Source organism: Coregonus clupeaformis, unplaced genomic scaffold, assembly GCF_020615455.1.
Source record: "Coregonus clupeaformis isolate EN_2021a unplaced genomic scaffold, ASM2061545v1 scaf0085, whole genome shotgun sequence".
Taxonomy (NCBI): Eukaryota; Metazoa; Chordata; class Actinopteri; order Salmoniformes; family Salmonidae; genus Coregonus; species Coregonus clupeaformis.
The window spans coordinates 544,301-558,228 of record NW_025533540.1 but is presented as its reverse complement, the minus strand read 5'-3'; the positions used below and the strand labels follow the sequence as shown (position 1 = coordinate 558,228).

Here is a 13,928-nt window from a genome sequence, read left to right as displayed (position 1 = left end):
CTAGCTGGGTCCCCCTCAGAGAGATGAGGTCCGTAGCAGCTAGCTGGGTCCCCCTCAGAGAGATGAGGTCAGTAGCAGCTAGCTGGGTCCCCCCTCAGAGAGATGAGGTCAGTAGCAGCTAGCTGGGTCCCCCTCAGAGAGATGAGGTCAGTAGCAGCTAGCTGGGTCCCCCTCAGAGAGATGAGGTCAGTAGCAGCTAGCTGGGTCCCCCTCAGAGAGATGAGGTCAGTAGCAGCTAGCTGGGTCCCCCTCAGAGAGATGAGGTCCGTAGCAGCTAGCTGGGTCCCCCTCAGAGAGATGAGGTCAGTAGCAGCTAGCTGGGTCCCCCTCAGAGAGATGAGGTCAGTAGCAGCTAGCTGGGTCCCCCTCAGAGAGATGAGGTCAGTAGCAGCTAGCTGGGTCCCCCTCAGAGAGATGAGGTCAGTAGCAGCTAGCTGGGTCTATTAACCAAAATCTTTCTGACATGTACAGCTCTAATTTTTTGTAAGAAAATTGGATATAAAATGAAAAGTTAATCTCATGTGAAGTTTAATGACTTTACTTGCATGTTTTAAAAAGACAAATATTTGATCAAATATGTGAAAAGTCCAGACTTGGCTTATTGGCACCATGTGCCACCTTCCGGAGACACTTGAAACCCCACCTCTTTAAGGAACACCTGGGATAGGATAAAGTAATCCTTCTACCCCCCCTTACCCCACCCCAAAGAAAGAAAAAAAAAAACATATTGTAAAGTGGTTGTCCCACTGGCTATAAGGTGAATGCACCTCTCGCTCTCAGATATCTCAATTCTTATTAGCCAATGCCCGTCATGTGATCGGGTCTTTCTCACAGGCTACAAGTTAAGACCGACACATCGGGGACGCAACTGCGCGCGTCCTTATCGAATTCCGAGGTGCATATTGAAGACGTTGGAAGAACTGTCCATATTTACTTTTGGTCAGCCAACAAGATGAGTCGGCCTAACGAACAGCAAAAGCACTAGCCCACGTCAATCTACTATCCCCCATAGTACAGAAGTTGACCTGTTCTATTCTGTGGGAGATAAATATTCCAAACATAGTCTGGGACAATTAATACAACCACTAGCATCAAAATACCTTCTAAAAGCAATGTGGCTGATGCAACAGATGAGAACGTTTATCTTAAAATGTTGATCAACTATTATGCTATTTCTTCCCATTATAAGCGCAGCAATGCGCCCACAAGGCAGTAGGCTATAAGTGTGAATGTTCCGAAATGCAATTAATTAGCGGGGAAAACACAATTCTCAACAGTGACCGCAAATGCGATTTATGCATGTTATGCTTTTATTATAAAGGGGCATTTTTATGGTGAAAATTATCTTCCCCAAACTTGAAACTCACTCGCTGCTTATGGCTCTACATTGGTTGTAAAACCTTATAGGCCTATGGGCTAGGCTACATGAGGCTACATGAGGTGGGGGCTATGATTTGGCCTATGGGCTAGGCTACATGAGGTGGGGGCTATGATTTGGCCTATGGGCTAGGCTACATGAGGTGGGGGCTATGATTTGGCCTATGGGCTGGGCTACATGAGGTGGGGGCTATGATTTGGCCTATGGGCTAGGCTACATGAGGTGGGGACTATGATTTGGCCTATGGGCTGGGCTACATGAGGTGGGGACTATGATTTGGCCTATGGGCTGGGCTACATGAGGTGGGGGCTATGATTAGGCCTATGGGCTAGGCTACATGAGGTGGGGACTATGATTTGGCCTATGGGCTAGGCTACATGAGGCTACATGAGGTGGGGGCTATGATTTGGCCTATGGGCTAGGCTACATGAGGTGGGGGCTATGATTTGGCCTATGGGCTAGGCTACATGAGGTGGGGACTATGATTTGGCCTATGGGCTAGGCTACATGAGGCTACATGAGGTGGGGGCTATGATTTGGCCTATGGGCTAGGCTACATGAGGTGGGGGCTATGATTAGGCCTATGGGCTAGGCTACATGAGGCTACATGAGGTGGGGGGCTATGATTAGGCCTATGGGCTGGGCTACATGAGGCTACATGAGGTGGGGGCTATGATTTGGCCTATGGGCTAGGCTACATGAGGCTACATGAGGTGGGGGCTATGATTTGGCCTATGGGCTAGGCTACATGAGGTGGGGGCTATGATTAGGCCTATGGGCTAGGCTACATGAGGTGGGGACTATGATTTGGCCTATGGGCTGGGCTACATGAGGTGGGGGCTATGATTTGGCCTATGGGCTGGGCTACATGAGGTGGGGACTATGATTTGGCCTATGGGCTGGGCTACATGAGGTGGGGACTATGATTTGGCCTATGGGCTGGGCTACATGAGGTGGGGGCTATGATTTGGCCTATGGGCTAGGCTACATGAGGTGGGGGCTATGATTTGGCCTATGGGCTAGGCTACATGAGGTGGGGGCTATGATTTGAAGAAGTCGCAAAGGCATGCGCTGTTTCTTGCCTTACTGCACACAAGCAGAGCATCCTTCACAAGTGATAGGCTAATATTGTCACCCATCAGACTATTTTTGATTTTAATATTGTCTTTACATATACTAAATAATATATACAAAAGTATGTGGACACCCCTTCAAATTAGTGGATTCAGATATTTCAGCCACACCTGTTGCTGACAGGTGTATAAAATCGAGCACACAGCCATGCGATCTCCACAGACACAAATTGGCAGTAGAATGGCCTTACTAAAGACCTTTCAACGTGGCACCGTCATAGGATGCCACCTTTCCAAGAAGTCAGTTCGTCAAATTTCTACCCTGCTAGAGCTGTCCCGGTCAACTGTAAGTGCTGTTATTGTGAAGTGGAAACGTCTAGGAGCAACAACGGCTTAGCCGCGAAGTGGTAGGCCACACAAGCTCACAGAACGGGACCACCGAGTGCTGAAGCACGTAGAAAATTGCCTGTCCTCGGTTGCAACACTCACAACCGAGTTCCACTGCCTCTGGAAGCAACGTCAGTACAATAACTGTTAGTCGGGAGCTTAATGAAATGGGTTTCCATGGCCGAGCAGCCGCACACAAGCCTAAGATCGGCATGCGCAATGCCAAGCGTCGGCAGGAGTGGTGTAAAGCTCGCCGCCAATGGACTCTGGAGCAGTGGAAAAGCGTTCTCTGGAGTGATCATGCCTCACCGTCTGGCAGTCTGACGGATAAATCTGGTTTTGGTGGATACCAGGAGAACGCTACCAGCCCGAATGCATAGTGCCAACTGTGAAGTTTGGTGGAGGAGGAATAATGATCTGGGGCAGTTTTACGAGGGCATGTTTGGCAGCATGAGTGAAGGAGGCTTTGTTGCGAAATAGGAAGCCGATTCTAGATGTAACTTTGGATTGGAGATTCTTAATGTGAGTCTGGAAGGAGAGTTTACAGTTTAACCAGACACCTAGATATTTGTAGTTGTCCACATACTCTAGGTCAGACTCGCCGAGAGTAGTGATTCTAGTCGGGCAGGCGGGTGCAAGCAGCGTTCGGTTGAAGAGCATGCATTTAGTTTTACTAGCGTTTGAGAGCAGTTGAAGGCTACTGAAGGAGTGTTGTATGGCATTGAAGCTCGTTTGGAGGTTTGTTAACACAGTGTCCAATGAAGGGCCAGATGTATACAAAATGGTGTCGTCTGCGTAGAGGTGGATCTGAGAGTCACCAGCAGCAAGAGCGACATCATTGATATACACAGAGAATAGAGTCGGCCCGAGAATTGAACCCTGTGGCACCCCCATAGAGACTGCCATAGGTCCAGACAACAGGCCCTCCGATTTGACACACTGAACTCTATCTGAGAAGTAGTTGGTGAACCAGGCGAGGCAGTCATTTGAGAAACCAAGGCTATTTAGTCTGCCAATAAGAATGCGGTGGTTGACAGAGTCGAAAGCCTTGGCCAGGTCGATGAAGACGGCTGCACAGTACTGTCTATTATCGATCGCGGTTATAATATCGTTTAGGACCTTGAGCGTGGCTGAGGTGCACCCATGACCAGCTCGGAATATGTTGCGTAACACTGCCTGAATCCCATTTATAAGAGCCCTCAATGCAGATAAGCCTGACAAACTCCTCAGTGTTGCTTCAACATTACAAAATGAAGTGTTTTGCTTATCAGAATAAATCACCCCATTTTTTTTTGGGGGGGGGGGATTAAATTAGCTATGGTAAACTTCTGCAACCCAGCCTCTAAATTTCAGTGACTCTGTATCTGTGAAATGTGATTCCTGTATGAACACTATCTGCCTATTTTGATTTTAAATATGTCAATCTTTTTCCTCTTCACTTGGTTACCACCACCATTTATGTTCCAAGAGATTGTACCGTTAGCCATATTTGCGCTGAGTAGTTATAGTGTGAAGTGTCCCATTTTAACTCTAATGAACATCCTTATATAACATTTCACAATACATGCTCCAGCTGTACAATAAAACGTTGGAAACCAATCCCCAAATAAAACAAAGCAACTAGGAACGTAACGTTGCTTCTCGATGAGTCGATCATCACAGAACTGTCTGATGCTGCAGAAGAAGACCTGCAGTCAACTCAAACTTCCTTCTGGTCCGTGAGGCGGCTGAACGGCTAAATTAGCAACACTCCCCAGAGTCCCGCAAACACACAGGCTGCCTTCATTTGTATAGTAAACGGCAAACAGTTAAACTTGTATTTGACCTTGTCTCATCTTCTTTATCTAGGCTAAACACCTTGCTCTAGCAAGAATCTCTCTGCCTCCAACTTGTCCCTAAATCATTTTATTTTCCTTCCGTTCTCGGTGGCCTATTCTCACCAGCCATGGTTAAACTGCGATGGGTTCGTTTAATTTTGAATTCATGCCTGTCGTCAAATCAAAATCCTTCTGCGATGATTTTCTGCACACACGAGATTAGTCCACCGCCAGCCTCACTCCCCTCTTTTAGATGAACCAATCTCACCGAATTTCTCCTACTTCTGTTCTCAAGTTCTTCGACACGATTCCACAATAGGTCCAGCTTTCATTACCCTTCTCCAGACGGGAGACGGCATCCTCCCACTGTCGAAATCTGTCCCTCTGCCCCCTCCATCCTCTCTTGTATTGCATCAACTTTTTCCTTCAGCTCGGTAGTTGTTGTTTTTATCGTGGAGACATCAGATGCAACATCCAACAGAATCGTGTTCATCTTTCCCCTTTGCTCAAATAGATCCTTCAGATTGACCCATTTCTCTCCGTGTTTATCCATGTCTTGGGGATTCGGGAGGTCTTGTTTGTTTGCTAGTCGATGTGGCCTTCTGTGAATACCGCGTGTTAGGCTTGAATACGTTTTTAGTGTGTGTCGACATTCCAACAACGCCACTTCAGCGAGATGTTTCAAAATGTAAATGTATCTTTATATTAAACTGTACTTGAAGTCAATATATTAAGACAAAAATGTAAGTTTAATGCCGTTGAATTTCAGTATTTACATGCAGGTGTTAGGAGCACTCTAAAGTACTGCCATCTTTTATCTTGTTATGAACCGTTTGTGTAATCTGAACCTCTCCTTCCACAGAGGGGGTCTACGGCGGCGGCGGAGCCAGTGTTCTCCAGCAGCCTGTGGGGTCCGTCGTGTGACGGCCTAGACCAGGTGTTGGAGCACTGCCTGCTGCCTGAGCTCAGCCCTGGAGACTGGCTGGTCTTTAACAACATGGGGGCCGCTGGCCTGGGGGGGCCCTCAGCCATCAGACCAGCTGTCTACCACACTGTCTCCACCGCTGACTGGTACGTGGGGGTTGCTTAACCCGTATGGTAGATAAACCATCATAATGAAAACGTGTCACACTGAAATAACTGAGTAGCATCTACAATGTCACATCATTAACATCAGTTTTGATGTCATGCTAGGAGTTACGCTCATGTTAGATATCAATGAGATGTCCGGCATGATGGGAGTTATGCTCATATTTAGGGATGTTAATGGTTAGTCGTTAGCAGTTGAAAATACATTTGACCGTCATGCTTATCAGTCTGTAGGTTAATTTGCATAATTTCATGAAATTAAATTGGTGTTAGAATTTTAACAAAATCGTCAGCCATGAAACAGGAACAGTGTCTTGGTCGACCGGAATTATTAAATTGCCAAAAATAGTCATGTACAGCGAGTTTTATAGAGTTAGAAAGCTTTTTTACGTCAACTAATGGCTCTGTCTCTAGTTAGAAAATAGCTTTCTTATTTGCATATAGTCATTTAGCAGACGCTCTTACAAATTGGTGCATTCAACTTATGATAGCCAGTGGGACAAGCACTTTTTTTTTTTTGTGGGGGTAGAAGGATTACTTTTATACTATTCCAGGTGTTCCTTAAAGAGGTAGAGTTTCAAGTGTCTCCGGAAGGTGGTCAGTGACTCCGCTGTCCTGGTGTAGTGAGGGAGCTTGTTCCACCATTGGGGTGCCAGAGCAGCGAATAGCTTTGACTGGGCTGAGCGGGAACTGTGCTTCCGCAGAGGTAGGGGGACCAGCAGGCCAGAGGTGGAAGAACGCAATGCCCTCGTTTGGGTGTAGGGACTGATCAGAGCCTGAAGGTACGGAGGTGCCGTTCCCCTCACAGCTCCGTAGGCAAGCACCATGGTCTTGTAGTAGATGCGAGCCTCAACTGGAAGCCAGTGGAGTGTGCGGAGGAGCGGGGTGACATGAGAGAACTTGGGAAGGTTGAACACCAGACGGGCTGCGGCGTTCTGGATAAGTTGTAGGGGTTTAATGGCACAGGCAGGGAGCCCAGCCAACAGCGAGTTGCAGTAATCCAGACGGGAGATGACAAGTGCCTGGATTAGGACCTGTGCCGCTTCCTGTGTAAGGCAGGGTCGTACTCTGCGAATGTTGTAGAGCATGAACCTGCAGGATCGGGTCACCGCTTTGATGTTAGCGGAGAACGACAGGGTGTTGTCAAGGGTCACGCCAAGGTTCTTTGCACTCTGGGAGGAGGACACAATGGAGTTGTCAACCGTGATGGCGAGATCATGGAGCGGGCAGTCCTTCCCCGGGAGGAAGAGCAGCTCCGTCTTGCCGAGGTTCAGCTTGAGGTGGTGATCCGACATCCACACTGATGTCTGCCAGACATGCAGAGATGCGATTCGCCACCTGGTTATCAGAAGGGGGAAAGGAGAACATTAATTGTGTGTCGTCTGCGTAGCAATGATAGGAGAGGCCATGTGAGGATATGACAGTGCCAAGTGACTTGGTGTATAGAGAGAATAGGAGAGGGCCTAGAACTGAGCCCTGGGGGACACCAGTGGTGAGAGCACGTGGTGCAGAGACAGATTCTCGCCACGCCATCTGGTAGGAGCGACCTGTCAGGTAGGACGCAATCCAAGAGTGAGCAGCGCCGGAGATGCCCAACTCGGAGAGGGTGGAGAGGAGGATCTGATGGTTCACAGTATCAAAGGCAGCAGATAGGTCTAGAACAGGGGTGTCAAACTCATTTTAGCTCAGGGGCCACATGGAGGAAAATCTATTCCCAAGTGGGCCGGACCGGAAAAATCATGGTGTATATATAACTTAAAAACAACAACTTCAGATTGTTTTCTTTGTTTTAATATGATCAACATACAACATAAAGCTGGAGCCTGAGGACAGTGTGTCCAAAATAGTACAAGCACAACATCACTATTAATCATAAAACACGTCAAGTTTATTTGAAAATTCTAAAGAAAAAGAACACACAAACACACAATGCCTCAGTGATTGACAAACTGTTTCACAGATCACAGAACTATATCAGGGTGTCATTTCTCAGGCAGAAATGTAGATAAAAATAATGAAATCATGTTCCCCAAACAAGTGCAAGAACCACAGAGTCAAGAATAGGTTAAATATACAAATAAAATAAAATAACAATAGCACATCAACATAAAAACATATAAACATAAATCTGAAAGCGTTGCTCAAACTCCCGTAACAGTCCCGTTATTTTATCTTTGAACCGCTTCATGTCTGCCACATGTTGGGTCGCGCACACATTTTTCAGACAGGGGAAGTGAGCTGCATCACCACCGGCGAGTTGCGTCTCCCACAATGACAGCTTCAACTTGAAAGAACGTATGCTGTCATAATACTGCGTGACAACTTTGTTGCGACCTTGCAGCTGTTTGTTCAAGTTATTCAGGTGCTCTGTAACATCCACCATAAATGCAAGGTCCTGCATCCATTCTGCAGAATGAAATTCTAACACTGGTTTGCCCTTTTCATTACATTTACATTGACATTTTAGTCATTTAGCAGACGCTCTTATCCAGAGCGACTTACAGGAGCAATTAGGGTTAAGTGCCTTGCTCAAGGGCACATTTACGTCATTTAGCAGACGCTCTTATCCAGAGCGACTTACAAATTGGTGCATTCACCCTATAGCCAGTGGGATAACCACTTTACAATTATTATTTTTTTTTGGGGGGGGTAGAAGGATTACTTTATCCTATCCCAGGTGTTCCTTAAAGAGGTGGGGTTTCAAATGTCTCCGGAAGGTGGTGAGTGACTCCGCTGTCCTGGCGTCGTGAGGGAGCTTGTTCCACCATTGGGGTGCCAGAGCAGCGAACAGTTTTGACTGGGCTGAGCGGAAACTATGCTTCCGCAGAGGAAGGGGAGCCAGCAGGCCAGAGGTGGATGAACGCAATGCCCTCGTTTGGGTGTAGGGACTGATCAGAGCCTGAAGGTACGGAGGTGCCGTTCCCCTCACTGCTCCATAGGCAAGCACCATGGTCTTGTAACGGATGCGAGCTTCAACTGGAAGCCAGTGGAGTGTGCGGAGGAGGGGGGTGACGTGAGAGAACTTGGGAAGGTTGAACACCAGACGGGCTGCGGCATTCTGGATGAGTTGTAGGGGTTAATGGCACAGGCAGGGAGCCCAGCCAACAGCGAGTTGCAGTAATCCAGACGGGAGATGACAAGTGCCTGGATTAGGACCTGTGCCGCTTCCTGTGTAAGGCAGGGTCGTACTCTCCGAATGTTGTAGAGCATGAACCTGCAGGATCGGGTCACCGCCTTGATGTTAGCGGAGAACGACAGGGGTGTTGTCCAGGGTCACGCCAAGGCTCTTCGCACTCTGGGAGGAGGACACAACGGAGTTGTCAACCGTGATGGCGAGATCATGGAACGGGCAGTCCTTCCCCGGGAGGAAGAGCAGCTCCGTCTTGCCAGGGTTCAGCTTGAGGTGGTGATCCGTCATCCATACTGATATGTCGGCCAGACATGCAGAGATGCGATTCGCCACCTGGTTACTTTTCTTCCATGAACTGTTCAATTTCTTCTCGTAAATCAAAGAAACGCCTCAGCACAGCACCTCTGCTTAACCATCTTACCTCAGTGTGGTATGGCAGGCCATAGATGTGGTCTTTCTCTCTCGAGAAGGCTGTCAAACTGACGGTGATTCAGGCTTCTGGATCGGATGAAATTAACAGTTTGGATGACCACCTTCGTGACGTTATCCATCTTTAATGACTTGCAACACAAAGCCTCCTGGTGCAAAATACAGTGAAAAGTCAAAAATCACGTCCTCCATTTGCAGATTGCACTTTCTCTCTGAACTTTGTCACAACGCCTGCTTTTTTCCCGATCATTGAGGGCGCACCATCTGTAGCCAGGCTGACAGCGCGGGACCAGTCCACTCCGACCCTGTCCAGCGCGCGACGAGTGCGGTAAAAATATCAGCTGCTGTCGTTGTATCTGTCATCGGCACCAACTCCACGAACTCCTCGGTGACGGTCAATGTGTCATCAACTCCAGCGGATGAAAATGGCCAGTTGTGCAACATCTGTAATGTCCGTGCTTTCATCAATTGCAACCAAAACACAATAAATGACTTTACTTTTTGCTTCAACTGGCTCTCCAAATCCACTGAAAGATCGGAAATCCTGTCTGCAACTGTGTTTCTTGTCAGGCTGATATTTGCAAAAGCCTGCCGCTTTTCAGGGCACACAATCTCCGCTGCCTTCATCATGCATGTTTTTACAAATTCACCCTCACTAAATGGTTTTGAAGCCACTGCGATTTCATTAGCAATGAGGTAGCTAGCTTTCACTGCAGCGTCACTGATGTCTCGGCTGTGAGTAAACACAGACTGCTGTTTCTTCAGACCCGCCAACAGTTCATTCACCTTCTCTCATCTCCGCTGTCCTTGAAAGTTGTCATATTTGTCGGCATGAAGACTCACATTTTTTTTTCCCGAAATCATCTCGCGGGCCGGATTAAACCCGTTTGCGGGCCTGATCCGGCCCGCGGGCCGGACGTTTGACACCCCTGGTCTAGAAGGATAAGAGCAGAGGAGAGAAAGTTAGCTTTAGCAGTGCGGAGAGCCTCCATGACACAGAGAAGAGCAGTCTCAGTTGAATGACCAGTCTTGAAACCTGACTGGTTTGGATCAAGAAGGTCATTCTGAGAGAGATAGCAAGAGAGTTGGCTAAAGACGGCACGCTCAATAGTTTTGGAGAGAAAAGAAAGAAGGGATACTGGTCTGTAGTTGTTGACATCGGAGGGATCGAGTGTAGGTTTTTTGAGGGGTGCAACTCTCGCTCTCTTGAAGACTGAAGGGACATAGCCAGCGGTCAAGGATGAGTTGATGAGCGAGGTGAGGTAAGGGAGAAGGTCTCCGGAAATGGTCTGGAGAAGACAGGAGGGGATAGGGTCAAGCAGGCAGGTTGTTGGGCAGCCGGCCGTCACAAGTCGCAAGATTTCATCTGGAGAGAGAGGGGAGAAAAAAGTCAAAGCATAGGGTAGGACAGTGTGAGCAGGACCAGCGGTGTCATTTGACTTAATAAATGAGGATCGGATGTCGTCAACCTTCTTTTCAAAATGGTTGACGAAGTCATCCACAGAGATAGGAGGGGGAGGAGGATTCAGCAGGGAGGAGAAGGTGGCAAAGAGTTTCCTAGGGTTAGAGGCAGAGGCTTGAAATTTAGAGTGGTAGAAAGTGGCTTTAGCAGCAGAAACAGAGGAAGAAAATAGCTTACCTCAACTAATGGCTGTCTCTAGTCAGATAGTTAGAACAACTAATGGCTGTGTGGAGTGGAGACTCGTTGCTAGGCAACTCACACAGGAAGCAGTGGGGGAGAGAGGGGAGCGGCTAACAACTACAGTTAAACTAGCAACCAAAAACGTTTCATAGCCTTTCTCTCCTGTTGTACTGGTTTTCATATCAACTTTCTTTAGTTGTCACAATCACAGTCATATTAACAACCCACCCTAGTTGTTGTATATCTATGTTTTTTCTCTTTGTAAAAGTTGCTAATGGAGAAGTTCATCTCTGTCACATGAAACGGCTTCATAAGCTGTGTCTTTTTAGAACAGTGTTTTTCCTCATTGCATTTTGGCAAATGTTTGAAAATGATGCGTTACATTGTCTGCTTCAGTAGTGTTTGTATGTTCAATAACATGAGGTGATAGGTTTGCTATTGTCACATGGTTTTTTTAAGCTCTTAATGGAAAAAAAGTATGTTCATAGTATTCCATGCATAGTATTTTCTGTTTTAACCGGTTAGTGGGGGTTGGTTAGTCGGCAACAAAATTGACTGAAATTTGCATCCCATAGTCATATTAGATATCAATATGATGTCCAACATCATGCTAGGAGTTACGCTCAGATACCGAAGTGATGCTGTACAATAAATATTGGCGCCCCACTTCTTCCACCTTCACTGTTTGTGATGGAGAATATCTTAACTTTGACAAGATGTACACCGAAGACCTTGTGTTGTAAGCTATACCGTCGTTGCCCATTCACTGCTTTATTGTATTCCAGTGCAACTTTATTATTGAAACCAGTGTCCTCTGTGTTCCCCAGGTACACCATGCAGGAGGCTGGGATAGCTGTGGACAACATTATGAAGAACTTCTCCATGGTCCATTATGGTGCATAGCTCTGCTCGGTCCCTCCCCTCTCCATTATGACATCAGAGAGATACCACCTTACCCTGGGCGTTCAGTGATCAGCATTCCAACAGCCTTGGAAAATGCTGTGTTCAACTTTCCAGGAAAGTTAAAGACTTGTGATTTCCTGGCAAAAGGAAACGATTGATTGGTGACCCCCCCATACCTCAATTCTCAAATTTCGTTTTTGGAAAAAATAAAAAGATCAACATTTTATCCCTCTTCCTACTCCTCCCTCAATCGCCGTCAGCTAGAAAACAACACGTTTAACAATAACATATGCAACAAAATGGATGACTGGCGATGGAACCCTGCTTCCTAACCAGGTTTATTAATTAGATACAGTTTACATAAATGTGCAATTGGTTAATTTCTGTTATGTTGATTACCTGTTGACAGTCTTGTAAAAATCAGTTGTCTGTTCAACATGATGATGTATTTGTCTAATGAAGAGGATTTTCCAGGTTTTTAATATTTAAAATCAGTACTACATTTATGCTTTTGACCCACATAGTCTAGTGAAAGTGAGACGTTAACCTAACCCATTCTTGATTACATTTGATATTTGGGTTTATTAATTGCATTTGTAAAACAATATGGAGTGCGTTTTGAGCTCCAGCCAACGTTCCCCTAGTACATGCCGTTTCACTTAACAGTGTTGTCCTCTCTGAAGATATTGCTGTCTTTTTCAACGCTACATTGATAACTGTGCTGCGATTCCATTGTGACGTCTTAACGTTCTTACATGGTGAGAGAGAGAGAGGCATTTTGAAGGATTTGTTGAAGCGATTTGCTTCTGATAGGAACGCCACAGTCTAAACAGAAAACTAGCTGGGTTCTGTTTGCTAATATACAGACAGAACTTTACCAGGCTAGCAGAAAGCGGTCCTCAGTTCTAAGTCCTATTGAGGAAGTGTTCTGGACAGCGAAGCCCCCTACAGCATTACAAGCCCCCCTACAGCATTACAAGCCCCCCTACAGCATTACAAGCCCCCCTACAGCATTACAAGCCCCCCTACAGCATTACAAGCCCCCCTACAGCATTACAAGCCCCCTACAGCATTACAACCCCCCTACAGCATTACAAGCCCCCTACAGCATTACAAGCCCCCCTACAGCATTACAAGCCCCCCTACAGCATTACAAGCCCCCCTACAGCATTACAAGCCCCCTACAGCATTACAAGCCCCCCTACAGCATTACAAGCCCCCTACAGCATTACAAGCCCCCTACAGCATTACAAGCCCCCCTACAGCATTACAAGCCCCCCTACAGCATTACAAGTCCCCTACAGCATTACAAGCCCCCCTACAGCATTACAAGCCCCCCTACAGCATTACAAGCCCCCTACAGCATTACAAGCCCCCTACAGCATTACAAGCCCCCCTACAGCATTACAAGCCCCCCTACAGCATTACAAGCCCATGGCGTTCACTCTGATCATGCAGTATCAGCTGCTCTGGTGGGTTAGAGAGATACAACTGACGTCAGCCTTGAGGCTTGGACACACTTGGAACATTTTGTTTCTATAAACATGTTTAACCACAAGTGTGTTGCAAGGCCTTGTTCTCTGTCGGCACAGCGCGTAGCAGCCCACTAACAGACAATAGACCTGTCTTCATATTTATTTGGAACTAGCTTCTCATGCCTCGCTTACTGGATGGTGGGCTGGAATATGGAGTCTAACTGTATGAGTGACAAGGAGTGGGTATGATAGCACAGACAGACTGGCACTCAGGCTAGACCAGACCTGACTGAACTCTCAACTTTCGAAGGCACTAATGGACCATATCCTATTTTTGACTGTAAATTGTGCTTGTTAAAGTAATGCAAGTGATTAATTTAATACATATTTTTGACTGAAACCCTGTCTTTGGAGTTTAGTTTTTTGCATCTCTGGGAATATAAATACACTGCTCAAAAAAAATAAAGGGAACACTTAAACAACACAATGTAACTCCAAGTCAATCACACTTCTGTGAAATCAAACTGTCCACTTAGGAAGCAACACTGATTGACAATACATTTCACATGCTGTTGTGCAAATGGAATAGACAACAGGTGGAAATT

The 13,928-nt window shown here is 46.7% G+C and overlaps 1 protein-coding gene across 1 annotated transcript in view; it reads left to right on the top strand.

Annotated features, from left to right (window-relative positions):
• azin1b (antizyme inhibitor 1b) overlaps positions 1–13,723 on the top strand; it is a 32,451-nt gene extending 18,728 nt beyond the window's left edge. Inside the window, exons 11-12 of the mRNA XM_041869341.2 lie at positions 5,518–5,726; positions 11,773–13,723. Coding sequence (XP_041725275.1) covers positions 5,518–5,726; positions 11,773–11,848 — 285 coding nt within the window. The 3' untranslated portion in view covers positions 11,849–13,723. The remainder of the gene's footprint in view (positions 1–5,517; positions 5,727–11,772) is intronic.
• Positions 13,724–13,928: the final 205 nt, after the last annotated feature.